The following is a 27,094-nucleotide window of genomic DNA, read 5'->3' on the forward strand; positions in this document are numbered from 1 at the left end:
AGTGGACACTCAGCTATGTAGTCAGTGGAGTGGACACTCAGCTATGTAGTCAGTGGAGTGGACACTCAGCTATGTAGTCAGTGGAGTGGACACTCGGCTATGTAGTCAGTGGAGTGGACACTCGGCTATGTAGTCAGTGGAGTGGACACTCGGCTATGTAGTCAGTGGAGTGGACACTCGGCTATGTAGTCAGTGGAGTGGACACTCAGCTATGTAGTCAGTGGAGTGGATACTCAGCTATGTAGTCAGTGGAGTGGACACTCAGCTATGTAGTCAGTGGAGTGGACACTCAGCTATGTAGTCAGTGGAGTGGACACTCGGCTATGTAGTCAGTGGAGTGGACACTCAGCTATGTAGTCAGTGGAGTGGACACTCAGCTATGTAGTCAGTGGAGTGGACACTCAGCTATGTAGTCAGTGGAGTGGACACTCAGCTATGTAGTCAGTGGAGTGGACACTCGGCTATGTAGTCAGTGGAGTGGACACTCAGCTATGTAGTCAGTGGAGTGGACACTCAGCTATGTAGTCAGTGAGTGGACACTCAGCTATGTAGTCAGTGGAGTGGACACTCGGCTATGTAGTCAGTGGAGTGGACACTCAGCTATGTAGTCAGTGGAGTGGACACTCAGCTATGTAGTCAGTGGAGTGGACACTCAGCTATGTAGTCAGTGGAGTGGACACTCAGCTATGTAGTCAGTGGAGTGGACACTCAGCTATGTAGTCAGTGGCGTGGACACTGAGCTACCTTAAAAGAAAATCCTGCCACAGGCGCAGAAATCTCTGTATTTTTAGCCATGACAATTTGGATTCCAGAAAAAATTGAAGCGCAGCCACTCCGTATATATAACAGTATAGTATTGACTGTAAAACATACCATGTGAGCCAGTTCATGAGAGATGACGGTAGCGATCCACTCTTTGTCTGCGTTGGATGAGCTAACAGGGTTGAAGAGCAGGGCTGTCTCTCTGTAGGTGATCAGACCCCAGTTCTCCATGGCTCCAGCACTGAAGTCAGGCAGAGCTATCTGGTCTACAACACACAGGAGCGTACAAATCTCAAATGGTGCCCTATTCCCTATATAGTACACTACTTTTGTCTAGAGGCCTGTGGGCCCTGGTCTAAAGTAGTGCACCACACAAGGGAATAGGGCGTCATTTGGGACGCACACTGAATATGCGTATCCTCTTCAACATCAGACGGGGAATCTGAGAGTAAGAATATTACGTAGCTCTTTAAGTCTTACCTGATTTGGTCAGAGGATAGCTAGAGTTGTAGTATTTTTCAAAGAACTCCAGGATTGGTCCAGTTTTTTTGAGGGCGTAATCTCCCTGGCCTTCAGCAATGGCCTGTTTACGAGCCCAAATCCTGATCTGGAAATAAAGACATGTTTTCCTTCATGAGATCCTGTCCCCTGGTCTGCCCTGTCAGCTGTACTGAGCTGGAGAGACCGCTAGAGGGCAGCACAGAGAAATAAAACAATAACGTCTCCCTCATCCTGAAGACACAACGGTGTAGTATGCTGAAGTTTCCCCTAGACGCTGATCTGGGGTCAGTTTTGCATTTTCACTACTAATGGTTAAAGGGAGACTTCGGGATTTTGACCAGGAGGCCGTTTATCTACTTTCCAAGAGCAGTATCCCTTTAAGGTTTGGGTCATCTCCCGTGAACAGACTACGTAAACACCTGACCAAATTACGCGAGATTTTAGAGTTCTGGGATAACTGAGGTAAGGATTTGGGTCATCTCCCGTGAACAGACTACGTAAACACCTGACCAAATTACGCGAGATTTTAGAGTTCTGGGATAACTGAGGTAAGGATTTGGGTCATCTCCCGTGAACAGACTACGTAAACACCTGACCAAATTACGCGAGATTTTAGAGTTCTGGGATAACTGAGGATTTGGGTCATCTCCCGTGAACAGACTACGTAAACACCTGACCAAATTACGCGAGATTTTAGAGTTCTGGGATAACTGAGGATTTGGGTCATCTCCCGTGAACAGACTACGTAAACACCTGACCAAATTACGCGAGATTTTAGAGTTCTGGGATAACTGAGGATTTGGGTCATCTCTCGTGAACAGACTACGTAAACACCTGACCAAATTACGCGAGATTTTAGAGTTCTGGGATAACTGAGGTAAGGATTTGGGTCATCTCTCGTGAACAGACTACGTAAACACCTGACCAAATTACGCGAGATTTTAGAGTTCTGGGATAACTGAGGTAAGGATTTGGGTCATCTCCCGTGAACAGACTACGTAAACACCTGACCAAATTACGCGAGATTTTAGAGTTCTGGGATAACTGAGGTAAGGATTTGGGTCATCTCCCGTGAACAGACTACGTAAACACCTGACCAAATTACGCGAGATTTTAGAGTTCTGGGATAACTGAGGTAAGGATTTGGGTCATCTCCCGTGAACAGACTACGTAAACACCTGACCAAATTACGCGAGATTTTAGAGTTCTGGGATAACTGAGGATTTGGGTCATCTCTCGTGAACAGACTACGTAAACACCTGACCAAATTACGCGAGATTTTAGAGTTCTGGGATAACTGAGGATTTGGGGAGGGGAAGCTGGTCCTAGACCTGTACGAAGGGGAAACTTCTCCCCAACGCAGACCAATAAGATCCAGAGCTGTTAATAATACGTACCAAAACCTTTTCCCCTTCTGGTGACCGGATGAAATCGAACTCACTGACTACAAAGGCCAGTAGATAGGTTGACATGAGGGGTGTGGGTTTGAAGCTGGTCCGAGTAACATCCTGGTCGTTGACAGTGACGTTGACTGAGGCTACAGGTGGAGAGAGAAACGGGTTAGTGAGCGTAGCAGAGACAACACATTGGTTTCCCCAGCAGGAGACCAGAGTTCAGATCCCTCCAGTGACAACAGGAACTCTCTGAGGTTCTACCATAGATTCTAGAAGGTTACACAACTTAGTATATAGTCAGCTGAGTACGGCAGTGGATCAGCCTACAAAGTATATTTGTATAGCAGCTTACTTTAAAAAAGACTAAAAAATGCAATGCTTGTATTTTCTTCAGACAGTTGTTGAGAGTTTGGCAGAACTGGTTCTCTCAGTTTGAGCGAGAGGTACATTTGGCAGATTGTAGCATTAAACTCTCTAACTATAATCTAGGAAACAGATCACAGATCCCATCCCCTTTGGACCTAGAAGCAGCCAACAGCACACATACCTAGATTCATGCCATTGGCCAGAGCCAGGGTTCCATGCTTACCTAGATTCATGCCATTGGCCAGAGCCAGGGTTCCATGCTTACCTAGATTCATGCCATTGGCCAGAGCCAGGGTTCCATGCTTACCTAGATTCATGCCATTGGCCAGAGCCAGGGTTCCATGCTTACCTAGATTCATGCCATTGGCCAGAGCCACGGTTCCATGCTTACCTAGATTCATGCCATTGGCCAGAGCCAGGGTTCCATGCTTACCTAGATTCATGCCATTGGCCAGAGCCAGGGTTCCATGCTTACCTAGATTCATGCCATTGGCCAGAGCCAGGGTTCCATGTGCGTGGAGGAGGGTGATGTGGAACACGGCCTTCATGGCAGGTTCATCAAAGCAGGGGAAGGCTTTCCTGGCGTCCACAGGCTGCATCTGAGTGGTTGCTACAACTCTGCCGACACACACAGCAACCGGTATCACAACAGCACTGAAGACTAGACAGTTACAGTTTAGACATAGTGACTGTAGGTGCAATGCATTCAGTCATTCACACTTCTAAATCCTTCTGCATATTTTTTTTTATTTTTTTTATTTCACCTTTATTTAACACTTCTAAATCCTTCTGCATATTGTAGTTATTACTGAAATATGTTGTGCTTGTTATCACTGCTGTACTACAAGGCTGTTACAGTTAGACGTAGAGTCAATACATTCATATTGCATGTTGCAGTTGCAGTTTGATAAGACTCTTATCAGCAATTGAAGCGGTTTGAAGTTCACATTGAAAGGTAAAGGTACTGAGTGTCTTAGTTCAAGGACCATCAGTTAATTACCTAAAGCACTGACTGGTGAGAATGTTCAGAATACATTGCACTTGGAATGTATTGAACTGCACCCCCATGGTATCCCACTGGAGGCTGCTGAGGGGAGGGCTCTTAATAATGTCTGGAACGGAGCCAATGGAATGGAGTCAAACACCTGGAAACCATGTGTTTAATGTATTTGATACCATTCCACCGATTCCGCTCCAGTCATTAGAATGAGCCTGTTCTCCCCAATGAAGGTGTTACCAACCTCCTGTGGTATACACATGAACAACTGTTCCAGAGGAGAGCTGCCAGGAAGCGTTTCATCGTTCACTACGCTGTACCCTGTGTATATGACAAATAAACCTTGATTTGATGAGAACAATTCATCATGACTCAGCACTCTGTATTACAGTATCACATTTCTCTTTGGATCAACGTCAACAAATTACTTCAAGTGATTAAAAGTCCAATGAATCAAGTCACTGTAAACCCAAAGTTCAGTTGAATACTAAATATTATTTCATGTAAATGCACCCATTTTTTCATCTTGTTCAGAGTTGATTTTTCACTTTGGAATTACCTATCCAAAACGCTTCAATTGCGGTACAAGCAGTTCAATCAATTCCCCGCAAAATGAGAAATTACACTGGTTCAATAACATTCAATAATTACTCCGAATTGATCTTTACATAAAACTTTAACGGTCACAATATTTACATTTTAGTAGACGCTCTTATCCAGAGCAGTTGGGGTTCAGAGCCTTGCTCAGGGACAGAGACGCTCTTATCCAGAGCAGTTTGGGTTCAGAGCCAGATTTATCACCTAGTCGGCTCGGGGATTCGAACCAGTGACCGATGGGCTACCTGCCACCCTATTGTAGGCAAATGGTGACATCTAAACAATGGACGCCTTAACCAGTTTTCTAAGTATCATTGCAGATTCAGTGTACAAGCAAATCTCTGCTTGGGGAATACAACAGAACAGATGAATTTGAATGACATTCACTCTGAACGGGTGGCAAAGAGCATGATGTGTTGAAAGCAATTTAGAACCTTCAGTCGGTTCAAAAAAGCACAATGATCTCCCAAATTCATTGTTTAACTTCAGACTAATTGAATATGTTGAACATACAACCCAAAGCACATACCGATCAATAACAGCAGCTCAGATGAACAATGATATCAGTGGCAGTCAATGTTTTACAACGTATCTTATGCAAGTATCATTACAGGTGTTAGTTATTAAGAAGATTAATAAAATAGACCATATTAACTGGAATGACATTCACTCTGACGGGTGTGCAAAAATAACAACCTAAAAGCCACGCCCCCAATAAACCACACCCCCAAATCTTCTAATAAACTGCCGCCACTACACTACCCCACCACTACACTACCCCACCACTACACTACCGCACCACTCCACTACCCCACCACTACACTACCCCACCACTACACTACCCCACCACTACACTACCCCACCACTACACTACCCCACCACTACACTACCCCCACCACCCCACTACCCCACCACCACACTACCCCCACCACTACACTACCCCACCACCCCACTACCCCACCACTACACTACCCCACCTCTACACTACCCCACAACTCCACTACCCCACCACTACACTACCCCACCACCCCACTACCCCACCACCACACTACCCCCACCACGACACTACCCCACCACCCCACTACCCCACCACTCCACTACCCCACCACCCCACTACCCCACCTCTACACTACCCCCACAACTCCACTACCCCACCACTACACTACCCCACCACCCCACTACCCCACCACTACACTACCCCACCACTACACTACCCCACCACTCCACTACCCCACCACTCCACCACTCCACTACCCCACCACCCCACCACCCCACTACCCCACCACTACACTACCCCACCACCCCACTACCCCACCACACTACTACCCCACCTCTACACTACCCCCACCACACCACTACCCCCGCCACTACACTACCCCCACCACTCCCACTACCCCACCACACTACTACCCCACCTCTACACTACCCCACCACTCCACTACCCCACCACTACACTTCCCCACTACCCCCACCACTACACTACCCCACCACTACACTACCCCCACCACTCCACTACCCCCACCACACCACTACCCCCACCACTCCACTACCCCACCACTACACTACCCCACCACTACACTACCCCACCACTCCACTACCCCACCACTCCACTACCCCACCACTAAACTACCCCACCACTACACTACCCCACCACTACACTACCCCACCACCCCCACTACCCCACCACCACACTACCCCACCACTACACTACCCCACCACCCCACTACCCCACCACTACACTACCCCACCACTACACTACCCCACCACTCCACTACCCCACCTCTACACTACCCCACCAGTCCACTACCCCACCTCTACACTACCCCACCACTCCACTACCCCACCACTACACTACCCCACCACTACACTACCCCACCTCTACACTACCCCACCACTCCACTACCCCACCACTACACTACCCCACCACTCCACTATCCCACCACTCCACTACCCCACCACTCCACTACCCCACCTCTACACTACCCCACCACTACACTAACCCAACACCCCACTACCCCACCACTCCACTACCCCACCACTACACTACCCCACCACTACACTATCCCACCTCTACACTACCCCACCACTACACGACCCCACCACCCCACTACCCCACCTCTACACTACCCCACCACTCCACTACCCCACCACTACACTACCCCACCACCCCACTACCCCACCACTACACTACCCCACCACTACACTACTCCACCACTACACTACCCCACCACTCCAGTACCCCTTCACCCCACTACTCCACCACTACACTACTCCACCACTACACTACCCCACCACCCCACTACCCCACCTCTACACTACCCCACCACTCCACTACCCCACCACTACACTACCCCACCACCCCACTACCCCACCACTACACTACCCCACCACTCCACTACCCCACCACTCCACCACTCCACTACCCCACCACCCCACCACCCCACCACACTACTACCCCACCACCCCACTACCCCACCACCCTACTACCCCACCTCTACACTACCCCACCACTCCACTATCCCACCACTCCACTACCCCACCACCCTACTACCCCACCACTCCACTACCCCCACCACCCCACTACCCCACCACTACACTACCCCACCACTCCACTACCCCACCACTCCACTACCCCACCAACACACTACCCCACCTCTACACTACCCCACCACTCCAATACCCTACCACTCCACTACCCCACCACCCCACTACCCCACCACTACACTACCCCACCACTACACTACCCCACCACTACACTACCCCACCACTACACTACCCCACCTCTACACTACCCCACCACTACACTACCCCACCACTACACTACCCCACCACTACACTACCCCACCACTCCACTACCCCACCACTCCACTACCCCACCACTACACTACCCCACCACTACACTACCCCACCACCCCACCCACCACTACACTACCCCACCACCCCACTACCCCACCACTACACTACCCCACCACTACCTACCCACCACTACACTACCCCCACCACCCACTACCTCACCACTACACTACCCCACCACCCCACTACCCCACTACCCCACTACCCCACCACTACACTACCCCACCACCCCACTACCCCACCACTCCACTACCCCACCACCCCACTACCCCACCACCCCACCACTACACTACCCCACCACTAGACTACACCGCCACTCCACTACCCCACCTCTCCACTGCCCCACCACCCCACTACCCCACCACCCCACTACCCCACCACTCCACTACCCCACCACCCCAGTACCCCACAACCCCACTACCCCACCACTACACTACCCCACCACTCCACTACCCCACCACCCCACTACCCCACCACTACACTACCCCACCACTACACTACCCCACCACTACACTACCCCACCACTACACTACCCCACCACCCCACTACCCCACCACACTACTACCCCACCTCTACACTACCCCACCACACCACTACCCCGCCACTACACTACCCCACCACTACACTACCCCACCACCCCACTACCCCACCACACTACTACCCCACCACCCACTCACCCCACCACTACACTACCCCACCACTACACTACCCCCACCCTACGCTACCCCCGCCACTACGCTACCCCCACCACCCCACTACCCCACCACCCCACTACCCCACCACCCCACTACCCCCCCACCCCACCAACCCCACCACTACACTACTCCCACCCCACTACCCACCACCCCACTACCCCCACCACTACACTACCCCACCCACTACCCCACCACTCCACTACCCCACCACTACACTACCCCCACCACTACACTACCCCACCACTACACTACCCCCACCACTCCACTACCCCCACCACTACACTACCCCCCACTACACTACACCACCACCCCACCACTCCACTACCCCACCACTACACTACCCCCACCACTACATTACCCCACCACTCCACTACCCCACCACTACACTACCCCACCACTCCACTACCCCACCACTACACTACCCCACCACTCCACTAACCCCACCTCTACACTACCCCACCACTACACACCCCACCACCCACTACCCCACCACTCCACTACCCCACCACTACATTACCCCACCACTACACTACCCCACCACTCCACACCCCACCTCTACACTACCCCCCCACCACACACCTCTACACACCCCCACCACTCCACTAAACACACTACAACTCACACCCCACCACTCACACCCCACCACTCCACACCCCACCACTCCACACCCACCGCTATCACCCCCACCACTAAACCCCACCACCCCACTAACCACACCACTACCCCACCAACAACCCCCACCTCTACACTATCCACCACTAAATCCCACCACCCCACACCCCACCTCACACTACCCACCACCACACCCCCACCACAACACCCCACCACCCCACTACCACCACTACACACACCAAACACATCACCACTCCCACACCCCCACCACCCCACCACCCCACTACTCCACCACTACACTACCCCACATACATACTCCACCACTACACTACCCCACCACTCCAGTACCCCACCACCCCACTACTCCACCACTACACACTCCACCACTACACTAACCCACCACCCCACTACCCCACCCCCTACACTAACCCCACCACTCCACACCCCACCACTCCACTAACCCACCACCCCACTACCCCACCACTACACACCCCAACACACACCCCACCACTCCACACACCACTCCACCACTCCACACCCCACCACCCCACCACACTACTACACACCCCACTACCCCACCACCCAAACCCCACAACTACCCCCACCACTCCAATCCACCACAACCCACACTATACCCCACACATATCCACCACCCCACTACCCCACCACTACTAACCCCAACCAACCACCACCACACCCACCACTCCACACCCCACCAACACACTACCCCACCCCACACCACCCCACCCCCTACACTCAACCCACCACCCCACACCACCACTACACTACTCCCACACACAACACCACTCACATCCCACCATACACTACCCCACCACCCCACCACCCCACCACTATATACCCCACCACTACACTACCCCCACCACCCCACCACCCCACCACTACACACCACACACAACCCCACCACTCCATACCCCACCTCTACACACCACATCCACTACCCCACCTCTACACTAACCACCACCACACCCACCACTACACAACCCCAAACACTACCCCACCCCTACACTACCCCACCACTCCAACACCACTAACACCCCACACTCAATCCACCACTCCAACACCACTAACACACACACAAAAACCCAACACATACCCCACACTCACTACCCCCACCACTACACACCCCACCACTACACATCCCACCTCTACACTACCCCCACCACTACACGAACCTCACCACCCCACTCACCCCACCTCTACACTACCCCACCACCACACTCCCACCACTACACAACCCCACCACCACTACCCCACCACTACACACCCCACCACCACACACTCCACCACAAACCCACCACTCCAACCTCACCCCACACTCACAACAACCACCACTACACAACCCCACCACCCACACCCCAACACTACCCACCACTCCACCACCCCACCACTACACTACCCCACCACCAACCAAACACACACCCACCACTCCACTACCCCACCACTCCACCACTCCACTACCCCACCACCCCACCACCCCACCACACACTACCCCACCACCCCACTACCCCCACCACCCACTACTCCACCTCACACACCACACAATCACCACTAACCCCACCACAACCAAACAACACAACCAAAACACACCCCACCACTCCAACACACTCACTACCCCACCAACACACACACCAAAACCCACCACTCAAACCCTACACTCACACTCCACCACCCCACTACCCACCACTACACTACCCCACCTTTACACTACCCCACCACCTCCACTCACCCCACCACTACACTACCCACCACTACACACCCACCCTCTACACTACCCCACCACTAAACACCACACACACCCCACACACACCACCATCAACACCACTCCACAACCCACCACTACACACCACACTACAACCCCACCACCAACCACCAAAAAACACCCAACAAAACAAACTCCACTACCTCACCACTACACTACCCCACACCACACCCCAACCCATACCCACCACACACTACCCACACCACACCACCACACACCCCACACCCACAACCCACCACCACAACACTACCCACCACAGACTACACCGCCACTCACTAATCCCACCTCTCCACTGCCCCACCACCCCACACCCACCAACCCCATACCCCACCACCCACTACCCCACCACCCCAGTACCCCACAACCCCACAACCCCACCACACACACCCACACCCCACACCACCACCCCACTACCCCACCACTACACTACCCCACCACACACACTCCCACCACATACACTACCCCACCACTACACTACTCCCACCACCCCACTACCCCACCACACACTACCCCACCTCTACACTACCCCACCACACCACTAACCCCGCCACTACACTACCCCACCACTACACACCCCACCACCCCACTACCCCACTCACACTACTACCCCACCACTCCACACCCCCACCACTACACTACCCCACCACTACACTCACCCCACCTCTACGCTACCCCCGCCACTACGCTACCCCCACCACCCCACTACCCCACCACCCCACTACCCCCACCACCCCACACCCCCCACCCCCACCACCCCACCACTACACTACCCCACCCCACTACCCCACCACCCCACACCCCACCACTACACTACCCCCACCCCACTACCCCACCACTCCACTACCCCACCACTACACTACCCCCACCACTACACTACTCCCACCACTACACTACCCCCACCACTCCACTACCCCACCACTACACTACCCCCACTACACTACACCACCACCCCACCACTACACTACCCCACCACTACACTACCCCACCACTACATTACCCCACCACTCCACTACCCCCACCACTACACTACCCCCACCACCCACTACCCCACCACTACACTACTCCCACCACTCCACTACCCCCACCCCACACTACCCCACCACTACACACCCCCACCACTCCACTACCCCCACCACTACATTACCCTACCACTACACTACCCCACCACTCCACTACCCCACCTCTACACTACCCTCCACTCCACTACCCCCACCTCTACACTACCCCCACCACCCCACTACCCCACCACTCCACTACCCCCACCACTACACTACCCCCACCTCTACACTACCCCACCACTACACTACCCCACCACCCACTACCCCCACCTCTACACTACCCCACCACTCCACTACCCACCACTACACTACCCCCACCACCCCACTACCCCACCACTACACACCCACCACCCACTACCCCACCACTCCACCACCCACTACCCCACCACCCCACCACCCCACTACTCCACCACTACACCACCCCACTACTACACTACTCCACCACTACACTACCCCACCACTCCAGTACCCCACCACCCCACTACTCCACCACTACACTACCCCACCACTACACTAACCCACCACCCCCACACCCCACCTCTACACACCCCCACCACTCCACTACCCCACCACTCCACTACCCCCACCACCCCACTACCCCACCACTACACTACCCCACCACTACACTACCCCACCACTCCACTACCCCACCACTCCACCACTCCACTACCCCACCACCCCACCACACTACTACCCCACCACCCCACTACCCCACCACCCTACTACCCCACCTCTATACTACCCCACCACTCCACTATCCCACCACCCACTACCCCACCACCCTACTACCCCACCACTCCACTACTCCACCACCCCACTACCCCCACACTCCACTACCCCACCAATCCACACTCCCCACCAACACACTACCCACCTCTACACTACCCCACCCCCTACCACTCCACTACCCCCACCACCCCACACCCCACCACTACACTACTCCTACCTCTACACTACCCCACCACCACTACCCACCACTACACTAACCCCACCACCCCACTACCCCACCACTATACTACCCCACCACTACACTACCCCACCACCCCACTACCCCACCACTCACTACCCCACCACTACACTACCCCACCACTCCACTACCCCACCACTCCACTACCCCACCACCACACTACTCCCACCACCCCACTACCCCCACCACTACACTACCCCACCACCCACACCCCACCGTCCACTGCCCCACCACCCCACTACCCCCACCACTCCACTACCCCACCACTACACTACCCCACCACCCCCACTACCCCACACACCCCACTACCCCACCACTACACTACCCCACCACTACACTAACCCCACCACTCCACTACCCCACCACTCCACCACTCCACTACCCCCACCACCCCACCACCCCACTACCCACCACTACACTACCCCACTACTACACTACTCCACCACTACACTACCCCACCACTCCAGTACCCCACCACCCCACTACTCCACCACTACACTACTCCACCACTACACTAACCCACCACCCCACTACCCCACTCTACACTAGCCCCACCACTCCACACCCCCACCACTCCACTACCCCACCACCCCACTACCCCCACCACTACACTACCCCACCACTACACTACCCCACCACTCCACTACCCCACCACTCCACCCACTCCACTACCCCACCACCCCACCACCCCACCACACTACTACCCCACCACCCCACTACCCCACTCACCCCACTCATCCCACCCTACACTACCCCACCACTCCACTACCCCACCACCCTACTACCCCACCATCCACTACTCCACCACCCCACACCCCCACCACTCCACTACCCCACCACTCTACTACCCCACCAACACACTACCCCACCCTACACTACCCCCACCCCCTACCACTCCACTACCCCACCACCCCACTACCCCCACCACTACACTACCCCACCTCTACACTACCCCACCACTCCACTATCCCACCACTACACTACCCCACCACCCCACTACTCCCCACCACTATACTACCCCACCACCACACTACCCCACCACCCCCACTACCCCACCACTCCACACCCCACCACTACACACCCCCACCACTACTACTCCCCACCACCCATACCCCACCACCACACACCCCACCACCCCACAACCCCACCACACACCCCCCACCACCCACTACCCCACCGTCCACTGCCCCACCACCCCACACCCCCACCACCCCACTACCCCACCACTACACTACCCCACCACCCCACTACCCCACACCCCCACTACCCCACCACTACACTACTCCCACCACCCCACTACCCCACCACTCCACTACCCCACCACCCCACTACCCCACCACCCCACCACTACACTACCCCACCACTACACTACACCGCCACCCACTACCCCCACCTCTCCACTGCCCCACCACCCCACTACACCACCACCCCACTACCCCACCACTCACTACCCCACCACCCCAGACCCCACCACCCCACTACCCCACCACTACACTACCCCACCACTACACTACCCCACCACCCCACTAACCCCACCACTACACTACCCCACCACTACACTACCCCACCACTCCACTACTCCCACCACTCCACCACTCCACTACCCCACCAACCCACCACCCCACCACACTACCCCCACCACCCCACCACTCCACTACCCCACCACCCCACCACTCCACTACCCCACCACTCCACACCCCACCCTACACTACCCCACCACTCCACTATCCCACCACTCCACTACCCCACCACCCTACTACCCCACCACTCCACTACCCCCACCACCCCACTACCCCCACCACTACACACCCCCACCACTCCACTACCCCCACCACTCCACTACCCCACCAACACACTACCCCACCTCTACACTACCCCCACCACTCCAATACCCTACCACTCCACTACCCCACCACCCCACTACCCCACCACTACACTAACCCCACCCCCACACTACCCCCACCACTCCACTACCCCACCAATACACTACCCCCACCACTACACACCCCCACCCACACTACCCCACCACTACACTACCCCACCACTACACTATCCCACCACTACACTACCCCACCACTCCACTACCCACCACCACACTACCCCACCACCCCACTACCCCACCACTACACACTCCCACCACCCCACTACCCCACCTGTCCACTGCCCCACCACCCCACTACCCCACCACTCCACTACCCTCCACTACACTACCCCACCACCCCACTACCCCACTACCCCACTACCCCACCACTACACTACCCCAACACCCCACTACCCCACCACTCCACCACCCCACCAACCCCACTACCCCACCACCCCCACCACTACACTACCCCACCACTACACTACACCGCCACTCCACCACCCCCACCCCCACCCGCCCACCACCCACACCCCACCACCCACTACCCCACTCACTCTACTACCCCACCACCCCAGACCCCACCACCCCACTACCCCACCACTACACTACCCCCACCACTACACTACCCCACCACTACACTACCCCACCACCCCACACCCCCACCACTACACTACACCACCACACACTACCCCACCACTCACTACCCCACCACTCCACCACTCCACTACCCCACCACCCCACTACCCCACCACCCTACACCCCACCCTACACACCCCACCACCCCACTACCCCACCACTACACTACCCCACCACTACACACCCCACCCAATACACTACCCCACCACCCACTACCCCACCACTACACTACCACACCACCCCACTACCCCCACTACCCCACTACCCCACCACTACACTACCCCACCACCCCACACACTCCACTACCCCACCACCACCACCCCACCACCCCACCACTACACTACCCCACTCACTGAACACCGCCACCCACTACCCCACCTCTCCACTGCCCCACCACCCCACTACACCACCACCCCACTACCCCACCACCACACCCCACCACCAGTACCCCACCACACCACACCCCACCATCACTAAACAACACTCACCCCACCACTACACACCCCACCACCCCACTACCCCCACCCACTCACTACCCCACCACTACACTACCCCCACCCCACACTACCCCACCACTACACACCCCACCACCCCCACACCCCACTTCTACACCACCCCACCACTCCACTACCCCACCACTACACTACCCCCACCACCCCACTACCCCACCACTACACACCCCACCACTCCACTACCCCACCACTCCACCACCCTCCACTACCCCACCACCCCACCACCCCACTACCCACCACTACACTACCCCACACTACACTACTCCACCACTACACTACTTCCCACACTCCAGTACCCACCACCCCACTACTCCACCACACACTACTCCACCACTACACTAACCCACCACCCCACTACTCCCACCTCTACACTACCCCCACCACTCCACTACCCCCACCACTCCACTACCCCACCACCCCACTACCCCACCGCTACACTACCCCACCACTACACTACCCCACCACTCCACTACCCCACCACTCCACCACTCACTACCCCCACCACCCCACCACACATTACCCCACCACCCCACTACCCCACCACCCACTACCCCCACCTCTACACTACCCCACCACTCCACTATCCCACCACTCCACTACCCCACCACCCTACTACCCCACCACTCCACTACCCCACCACCCCACTACCCCCACCACTCCACTACCCCACCACTCCACTACTCCCACCAACACACTACCCCACCCTACACTAACCCCACCCCCTACCACCCACTACCCCCACCACCCCACTCACCCCACCACTACACTACCCACCTACACCACCCCACCACTCCACTACCCCACCACTACACTACCCCCACCCACCCCACTACCCCACCACTATACTACCCCCACCACTACACTACCCCACCACCCCACTACCCCACCACTCCACTACCCCACCACTACACTACCCCACCACTCCACTACCCCACCACTCCACTACCCCACCACCACACTACCCCACCACCCCACTACCCCACCACTCCACTACCCCACCACTACACTACCCCACCTCTACACTACCCCACCACTACACTACCCCACCACCCCACTACCCCACCTCTACACTACCCCACCACTCCACTACCCCACCACTACACTACCCCACCACCCCACTACCCCACCACTACACTACCCCACCACTCCACTACCCCACCACTCCACCACTCCACTACCCCACCACCCCACCACCCCACTACTCCACCACTACACTACCCCACTACTACACTACTCCACCACTACACTACCCCACCACTCCAGTACCCCACCACCCCACTACTCCACCACTACACTACTCCACCACTACACTAACCCACCACCCCACTACCCCACCTCTACACTACCCCACCACTCCACTACCCCACCACTCCACTACCCCACCACCCCACTACCCCACCACTACACTACCCCACCACTCACACTACCCCACCACTCCACTACCCCACCACTCCACCACTCCACTACCCCACCACCCCACCACCCCACCACACACTACCCCACCACCCTACTACCCCACCACTCCACACCCCACCACCCCACTACCCACCACTCCACTACCCCACCACTTCCACTACCCCACCAACACACTACCCCACCTCTACACTACCCCACCCCCCTACCACTCCACTACCCCACCACCCCACTACCCCACCACTACACTACCCCACCTCTACACTACCCCACCACTCCACTATCCCACCACTACACTACCCCACCACCCCACTACCCCACCACTATACTACCCCACCACTACACTACCCCACCACCCCACTACCCCACCACTCCACTACCCCACCACTACACTACCCCACCACTCCACTACCCCACCACTCCACTACCCCACCACAACACTACCCCCACCACCCCACTACCCCACCACTACACTACCCCCACCACTCCACTACCCCACCTGTCCACTGCCCACCACCCCACTACCCCCACCACTCCACTACCCCACCACTACACTACCCCACCACCCCACTACCCCACTACCCCACACCCCACCACTACACTACCCCACCACCCCACTACCCCACCACTCCACTACCCCACCACCCCACTACCCCACCACCCCACCACTACACTACCCCACCACTACACTACACCGCCACTCCACTACTCCCACCTCTCCACTGCCCCACCACCCCACTAACCCCACCACCCCACTACCCCCACCACTCCACTACCCCACCACCCCACTACCCCACCACCCCACTACCCCACCACTACACTACCCCACCACACACACCCCCACCACTACACTACCCCACCACCCCACTACCCCACCACTACACTACCCCACCACTACACTACCCCACCACTCCACTACCCACCACTCCACCACTCCACTACCCCACCACCCCACCACCCCACCACACTACTACCCCACCACCCCACTACCCAACCACCCTACTACCCCACCTCTACACTACCCCACCACTCCACTATCCCACCACTCCACTACCCCACCACCCTACTACCCCACCACTCCACTACCCCACCACCCCACTACCCCACCACCACACTACCCCACCACTCCACTACCCCACCACTCCACTACCCCACCAACACACTACCCCACCTCTACACTACCCCACCCCCCTACCACTCCACTACCCCACCACCCCACTACCCCACCACTACACTACCCCACCTCTACACTACCCCACCACTCCACTACCCCACCACTACACTACCCCACCACTACACTACCCCACCTCTACACTACCCCACCACTACACTACCCCACCACTACACTATCCCACCACTACACTACCCCACCACTCCACTACCCCACCACCACACTACCCCACCACCCCACTACCCCACCACTACACTACCCCACCACTCCACTACCCCACCTGTCCACTGCCCCACCACCCCACTACCCCACCACTCCACTACCCCACCACTACACTACCCCACCACCCCACTACCCCACTACCCCACTACCCCACCACTACACTACCCCACCACCCCACTACCCCACCACTCCACTACCCCACCACCCCACTACCCCACCACCCCACCACTACACTACCCCCACCACTACACTACACACCACTCCACTACCCCACCCTCCACGCCCCACCACCCCACACCCCACCACCCCACTACCCCACCACTCCACTACCCCACCACCCCAGTACCCCACCACCCCACTACCCCACCACCACACTACCCCACCACTACACTACCCCACCACTACACTACCCCACCACCCCACTACCCCACCACTACACTACCCCACCACTACACTACCCCACCACTCCACTACCCCACCACTCCACCACTCCACTACCCCCACCACCCCACCACCCCACCACACACTACGCCCCACCACCCCACTACCCCCACCACCCCACTACCCCCACCCTACACTACCCCACCACCCCACTACCCCACCACTACACTACCCCACCACTACACTACCCCACCACTACACTACCCCACCACTCCACTACCCCACCACTACACTACCACACCACCCCACACCCCACTACCCCAACCCCACCACTACACTACCCCACCACCCCACTACCCCACCACCCCACCACTACACTACCCCACCACTAGACTACACCGCCACTCCACTACTCCCACCTCTCCACTGCCCCACCACCCCACTACCCCACCACCCCACTACCCCACCACTCCACCACCCCACCACCCCAGTACCCCCACCACCCCACTACCCCACCACTACACTACCCCACCACTCCACTACCCCACCACCCCACTACCCCACCACTACACTACCCCACCACTACACTACCCCACCACTACACTACCCCACCACTCCACTACCCCACCACCCCAGTACCCCACCACCCCACTACCCCACCACTACACTACCCCACCACTACACTACCCCACCACTACACTACCCCCACCACCCCACTACCCCACCACTACACTACCCCACCACTACACTACCCCACCACTCCACTACCCCCACCACTCCACCACTCCACTACCCCACCACCCCACCACCCCACCACACTACTACCCCACCACCCCACTACCCCACCACCCTACTACCCCACCTCTACACTACCCCACCACCCCACTACCCCACCACTACACTACCCCACCACTACACTACCCCACCACTACACTACCCCACCACTCCACTACCCCACCACTACACTACCACACCACCCCACTACCCCACTACCCCACTACCCCACCACTACACTACCCCACCACCCCACTACCCCACCACTCCACTACCCGACCACCCCACTACCCCACCACCCCACCACTACACTACCCCACCACTAGACTACACCGCCACTCCACTACCCCACCTCCCACTGCCCCACCACCCCACTATCCCACCACCCCACTACCCCACCACCCCACTACCCCACCACCCCACTACCCCACCACTACACTACCCCACCACTCCACTACCCCACCACCCCACTACCCCACCACTACACTACCCCACCACTACACTACCCCACCACTCCACTACCCCACCACTCCACTACCCCACCTGTCCACTGCCCCACCACCCCACTACCCCCACCACTCCACTACCCCACCACTACACTACCCCACCACCCCACTCACCCCACTACCCCCACTACCCCACCACTACACTACCCCACCACCCCACTACCCCACCACTCCACTACCCCACCACCCCACTACCCCACCACCCCACCACTACACTACCCCACCACTACACTACACCGCCACTCCACTACCCCACCTCTCCACTGCCCCACCACCCCACTACCCCACCACCCCACTACCCCACCACTCCACTACCCCACCACCCCAGTACCCCACCACCCCACTACCCCACCACTACACTACCCCACCACTACACTACCCCACCACTACACTACCCCCACCACCCCACTACCCCACCACTACACTACCCCACCACTACACTACCCCACCACTACACTACCCCACCACTACACTACCCCACCCACCCCACTACCCCCACCACACTACTACCCCACCTCTACACTACCCCCACCACACCACTACCCCGCCACTACACTACCCCCACCACTACACTACCCCACCACTCCACTACCCCCTACCACCACACTACCCCACCACCCCACTACCCCACCACTACACTACCCCCACCACTCCACTACCCCACCACTACACTACTCCCACCACTATACTACCCCACCACTACACTACCCCACCACTCCACTACCCCACCACTCCACTACCCCACCACTACACTACCCCACCACTACCCCACCACTCCACTACCCCACCACCACACTACCCCCCACTACACTACCCCACTACCCCACCACTCCATTACCCCACTACCCCACCACTCCACTACCCCACCACTACACTACCCCACCACTACACTACCCTACCACTCCACTACCCCACCACTACACTACCCCACCACCCCACTACCCCACCAACACACTACCCCACCACTCCACTACCCCACCACTCCACTACCCCACCTCTCCACTACCCCACCACCCCACAACCCCACTACCCCACTACTCCACTACCCCACTACCCCACCACTCCACTACCCCACCACTCCACTACCCCACCTCTCCACTACCCCACCACCCCACTACCCCACCACCCCACCACCCCACTACCCCACCACCCCACTACCCCACCACTATACTACCCCACCACTACACTACCCCACCACCCCACTACCCCACCACTCCACTACCCCACCTCTACACTACCCCACCACTCCACTACCCCACCACTCCACTACCCCACCACTACACTACCCCACCACCCCACTACCCCACCACTACACTACCCCACCACTCCACTACCCCACCTCTCCACTGCCCCACCACTCCACTACCCCACCACCCCACTACCCCACCACTACACTACCCCGCCACTACACTACACCGCCACTCCACTACCCCACCTCTCCACTGCCCCACCACCCCACTACCCCACCACCCCACTACCCCACCACTCCACTACCCCACCACCCCACTACCCCACCACCCCACTACCCCACCACTACACTACCCCACCACCCCACTACTACACTACCCCACCACTACACTGCCCCACCACTACACTACCCCACTACCCCACCACTCCACTACTCCACCACTACACTACCCCACCACTACACTGCCCCACCACTACACTACCCCACCTCTCCACTGCCCTGCCACTATTCAATGTGGATGTGCATGAGGTGTTGAAAGCGTCATTTAATTAATAAATTATATTGATCTGTCAAATTTGTTATTTGATTTCAGACACATTTTATAGAATAGGTTTAACGAACCAAAGCGTAATTTTCAATCATTCCAATCAGTAAATGCCCTTCAGATGAACAACAGTGTACGGCACAGATGACACTTTTATTAAGGTTTACATGGCTTGGTAATTATCATTTATGTTTTCCTTACTTTCTCACTGGGGGACTCCCCTCCTCTGTATATTCACTCCTGTAGAAGCCTCCCAGGTCATCAGCCAGTTCTCCTATAAAATCAGTGTACAGCTCATACTGTTTCCCCACCATCAGATTACTATCCAGCTGGATCACTAGGAACTGAGTAGGAACCTGCAGCCAGCTTTTCTTTATGGTGGGAGCAGTAGATCCATCCAGGCCAGTCAGTCTGGCATTGTGGCCATTGAGCAGAGTCAGGTTCAGCTTGTTAGAGTGGATGAGGATGAGATCTGTGTCCTTCTTACACTGGAACACCACAGCTGACTGTCCTGTGAAGACGTAGAGGCCAGTAGAGGCATTGACCACCAGTCGAGGCCAGAGGGTGATGTTGTAGGAGACGGGAGACAGGGAGTCAGGCAGTCTGTAGTGGTCCCAGGGGTCTTTAGGAGTGGAGGGGGTAGTGGGGAGCACTCCACCTCCTCCATCTGTTGGCTTCACTGCCTCCTGGTTCTTGGCCTTCTCCTGGCTATAGACCACTGACAGGGCGATGATGGCGGCCACCACTCCAGTCCCCACGATCACACCAACTATCCCCAATGTCTTGCTGATGAAGAACCCTTTCCCCATGTCTGTAGGGATGTAGAGTCGGGACAGAAAGTACTGTCTGTAGGGATAGTAACAGACTGAGATCTGTCTATCTGAGGGTAGTGTAATGACAGACAGACAGACAGACAGACAGACAGAGAGAGAACCAGAGGGTATGTGTTTCTTATTTATGCCCTCTGAGGACCTCCCATGCTACGCCAGAGACTTCTAATCAGCTGGGTTAATAGTTGCCCAGGACAACCTGAGAGTTCTAATCAGCTGGGTTAATAGTTGATCAGCCAGCCCAGGACAACCTGGGAGTTCTAATCAGCTGGGTTAATAGTTGCCCAGGACAACCTGAGAGTTCTAATCAGAAGTCATGAAGATGTGTGGATAACAGAGTGCTGACTAGATGTTGGACTTGATTCTTGCTTCCTGTTTCTGGACGGAAGATCTTTCCCTTTATAAAGTGTTGAGGTCTTTCCCTGTATAAAGTGTTGAGATCTTTCCCTGTATAAAGTTTTGAGGTCTTTCCCTGTATAAAGTGTTGGGAGATCTTTCCCTGTACAAAGTGTTGAGGTCTTTCCCTGTATAAAGTGTTGAGGTCTTTCCCTGTATAAAGTGTTGAGATATTTCCCTGTATAAAGTGCTGAGAACTTTCCCTGTTTAAAGTGTTGAGATCTTTCCCTGTATAAAGTGTTGAGATCTTTCCCTGTATAAAGTGTTGAGGTCTTTCCCTGTATAAAGTGTTGGGAGATCTTTCCCTGTATAAAGTGTTGAGGTCTTTCCCTGTATAAAGTGTTGTGAGATCTTTCCCTGTATAAAGTCTTGTGAGATCTTTCCCTGTTTAAAGTGTTGTGAGATCTGTCCCTGTATAAAGTGTTGAGATCTGTCCCTGTATAGAGTGTTGAGATCTGTCCCTGTATAAAGTGTTGTGAGATCTGTCCCTGTATAAAGTGTTGTGAGATCTGTCCCTGTATAAAGTGTTGAGATCTGTCCCTGTATAGAGTGTTGAGATCTGTCCCTATATAAAGTGTTGTGAGATCTGTCCCTGTATAAAGTGTTGTGAGATCTGTCCCTGTATAAAGTGTTGAGATCAGTCCCTGTATAAAGTGTTGTGAGATCTGTCCCTGTATAAAGTGTTGAGATCTGTCCCTGTATAAAGTGTTGTGAGATCTGTCCCTGTATAAAGTGTTGTGAGATCTTTCCCTGTATAAAGTGTTGTGAGATCTTTCCCTGTATAAAGTGTTGAGATCTGTCCCTGTATAAAGTGTTGAGATCTGTCCCTGTATAAAGTGTTGTGAGATCTGTCCCTGTATAAAGTGTTGTGAGATCTGTCCCTGTATAAAGTGTTGTGAGATCTGTCCCTGTATAAAGTGTTGTGAGATCTGTCAGTGTATAAAGTGTTGTGAGATATATCCCTGTATAAAGTGTTGTGAGATATGTCCCTGTATAAAGTGTTGTGAGATCTGTCCCTGTATAAAGTGTTGTGAGATCTGTCCCTGTATAAAGTGTTGTGAGATCTGTCCCTGTATAAAGTCTTGTGAGATCTTTCCCTGTATAAAGTGATGTGAGATCTGTCCCTGTATAAAGTGTTGTGAGATCTTTCCCTGTATAAAGTGTTGTGAGATCTTTCCCTGTATAAAGTGTTGTGAGATCTGTCCCTGTATAAAGTGTTGTGAGATCTGTCCCTGTATAAAGTGTTGTGAGATCTTTCCCTGTATAAAGTGTTGTGAGATCTGTCCCTGTATAAAGTGTTGTGAGATCTGTCCCTGTATAAAGTGTTGTGAGATCTGTCCCTGTATAAAGTGTTGGGAGATCTTTCCCTGTATAAAGTGTTGTGAGATGTGTCCCTGTATAAAGTGTTGAGATCTTTCCCTGTATAAAGTGTTGAGGTCTTTCCCTGTATAAAGTGTTGTGAGATCTGTCCCTGTATAAAGTGTTGTGAGATCTGTCCATGTATAAAGTGTTGTGAGATCTGTCCCTGTATAAAGTGTTGTGAGATCTGTCCCTGTATAAAGTGTTGTGAGATCTTTCCCTGTATAAAGTGTTGTGAGATCTTTCCCTGTATAAAGTGTTGTGAGATCTGTCCCTGTATAAAGTGTTGTGAGATCTGTCCCTGTATAAAGTGTTGTGAGATCTTTCCCTGTATAAAGTGTTGTGAGATCTGTCCCTGTATAAAGTGTTGTGAGATCTGTCCCTGTATAAAGTGTTGTGAGATCTGTCCCTGTATAAAGTGTTGGGAGATCTTTCCCTGTATAAAGTGTTGTGAGATGTGTCCCTGTATAAAGTGTTGAGATCTTTCCCTGTATAAAGTGTTGAGGTCTTTCCCTGTATAAAGTGTTGTGAGATCTGTCCCTGTATAAAGTGTTGTGAGATCTGTCCATGTATAAAGTGTTGTGAGATCTTTCCATGTATAAAGTGTTGTGAGATCTGTCCCTGTATAAAGTGTTGTGAGATCTGTCCCTGTATAAAGTGTTGAGATCAGTCCCTGTATAAAGTGTTGTGAGATCTGTCCCTGTATAAAGTGTTGAGATCTGTCCCTGTATAAAGTGTTGTGAGATCTGTCCCTGTATAAAGTGTTGTGAGATCTTTCCCTGTATAAAGTGTTGTGAGATCTTTCCCTGTATAAAGTGTTGAGATCTGTCCCTGTATAAAGTGTTGAGATCTGTCCCTGTATAAAGTGTTGTGAGATCTGTCCCTGTATAAAGTGTTGTGAGATCTGTCCCTGTATAAAGTGTTGTGAGATCTGTCCCTGTATAAAGTGTTGTGAGATCTGTCCCTGTATAAAGTGTTGTGAGATATATCCCTGTATAAAGTGTTGTGAGATATGTCCCTGTATAAAGTGTTGTGAGATCTGTCCCTGTATAAAGTGTTGTGAGATCTGTCCCTGTATAAAGTGTTGTGAGATCTGTCCCTGTATAAAGTCTTGTGAGATCTTTCCCTGTATAAAGTGATTTGAGATCTGTCCCTGTATAAAGTGTTGTGAGATCTTTCCCTGTATAAAGTGTTGTGAGATCTTTCCCTGTATAAAGTGTTGTGAGATCTGTCCCTGTATAAAGTGTTGTGAGATCTGTCCCTGTATAAAGTGTTGTGAGATCTTTCCCTGTATAAAGTGTTGTGAGATCTGTCCCTGTATAAAGTGTTGTGAGATCTGTCCCTGTATAAAGTGTTGTGAGATCTGTCCCTGTATAAAGTGTTGGGAGATCTTTCCCTGTATAAAGTGTTGTGAGATGTGTCCCTGTATAAAGTGTTGAGATCTTTCCCTGTATAAAGTGTTGAGGTCTTTCCCTGTATAAAGTGTTGTGAGATCTGTCCCTGTATAAAGTGTTGTGAGATCTGTCCATGTATAAAGTGTTGTGAGATCTGTCCCTGTATAAAGTGTTGTGAGATCTGTCCCTGTATAAAGTGTTGTGAGATCTTTCCCTGTATAAAGTGTTGTGAGATCTTTCCCTGTATAAAGTGTTGTGAGATCTGTCCCTGTATAAAGTGTTGTGAGATCTGTCCCTGTATAAAGTGTTGTGAGATCTTTCCCTGTATAAAGTGTTGTGAGATCTGTCCCTGTATAAAGTGTTGTGAGATCTGTCCCTGTATAAAGTGTTGTGAGATCTGTCCCTGTATAAAGTGTTGGGAGATCTTTCCCTGTATAAAGTGTTGTGAGATGTGTCCCTGTATAAAGTGTTGAGATCTTTCCCTGTATAAAGTGTTGAGGTCTTTCCCTGTATAAAGTGTTGTGAGATCTGTCCCTGTATAAAGTGTTGTGAGATCTGTCCATGTATAAAGTGTTGTGAGATCTTTCCATGTATAAAGTGTTGTGAGATCTGTCCCCGTATAAAGTGTTGAGATCTGTCTCTGTATAAAGTGTTGAGATCTTTCCCTGTATAAAGTGTTGTGAGATCTGTCCCTGTATAAAGTGTTGAGGTCTTTCCCTGTATAAAGTGTTGTGAGATGTGTCCCTGTATAAAGTGTTGAGATCTTTCCCTGTATACAGTGTTGAGGTCTTTCCCTGTATAAAGTGTTGTGAGATCTGTCCCTGTATAAAGTGTTGTGAGATCTGTCCCTGTATAAAGTGTTGTGAGATGTGTCCCTGTATAAAATGTTGTGAGATGTGTCCCTGTATAAAGTGTTGTGAAATCTTTCCCTGTATAAAGTGTTGTGAGATCTTTCCCTGTATAAAGTGTTGTGATATCTTTCCCTGTATAAAGTGTTGAGATACGTCCCTGTATAAAGTGTTGTGAGATCTGTCCCTGTATAAAGTGTTGAGATCTGTCCCTGTATAAAGTGTTGTGAGATCTGTCCCTGTATAAAGTGTTGTGAGATCTTTCCCTGTATAAAGTGTTGTGAGATCTGTCTCTGTATAAAGTGTTGTGAGATCTTTCCCTGTATAAAATGTTGTGATCTGTCCCTGTATAAAGTGTTGAGATCTGTCCCTGTATAAAGTGTTGTGAGATCTGTCCCTGTATAAAGTGTTGTGAGATCTGTCCCTGTATAAAGTGTTGTGAGATCTGTCCCTGTATAAAGTGTTGTGAGATC

The 27,094-nt window shown here is 54.0% G+C and overlaps 1 protein-coding gene across 2 annotated transcripts in view; it reads right to left on the minus strand.

Moving 5' to 3' along the window:
• The window catches only part of LOC121555653 (aminopeptidase N-like), a 79,360-nt gene extending 56,642 nt beyond the window's left edge, over positions 1-22,718 (minus strand). For both annotated transcript variants that reach the window (XM_041869476.2, XM_045212773.1), the window contains exons 1-5: positions 21,996-22,718; positions 3,499-3,641; positions 2,661-2,800; positions 1,243-1,369; positions 874-1,028 (exon numbers count right to left, since the gene is read on the minus strand). In XM_041869476.2, the coding sequence (XP_041725410.2) occupies positions 874-1,028; positions 1,243-1,369; positions 2,661-2,800; positions 3,499-3,641; positions 21,996-22,603 (1,173 nt within the window). In that variant the 5' untranslated portion in view covers positions 22,604-22,718. The remainder of the gene's footprint in view (positions 1-873; positions 1,029-1,242; positions 1,370-2,660; positions 2,801-3,498; positions 3,642-21,995) is intronic.
• Positions 22,719-27,094: the final 4,376 nt, after the last annotated feature.

This window comes from Coregonus clupeaformis, unplaced genomic scaffold (assembly GCF_020615455.1).
Source record: "Coregonus clupeaformis isolate EN_2021a unplaced genomic scaffold, ASM2061545v1 scaf0050, whole genome shotgun sequence".
In the NCBI taxonomy this organism is placed as follows: Eukaryota; Metazoa; Chordata; class Actinopteri; order Salmoniformes; family Salmonidae; genus Coregonus; species Coregonus clupeaformis.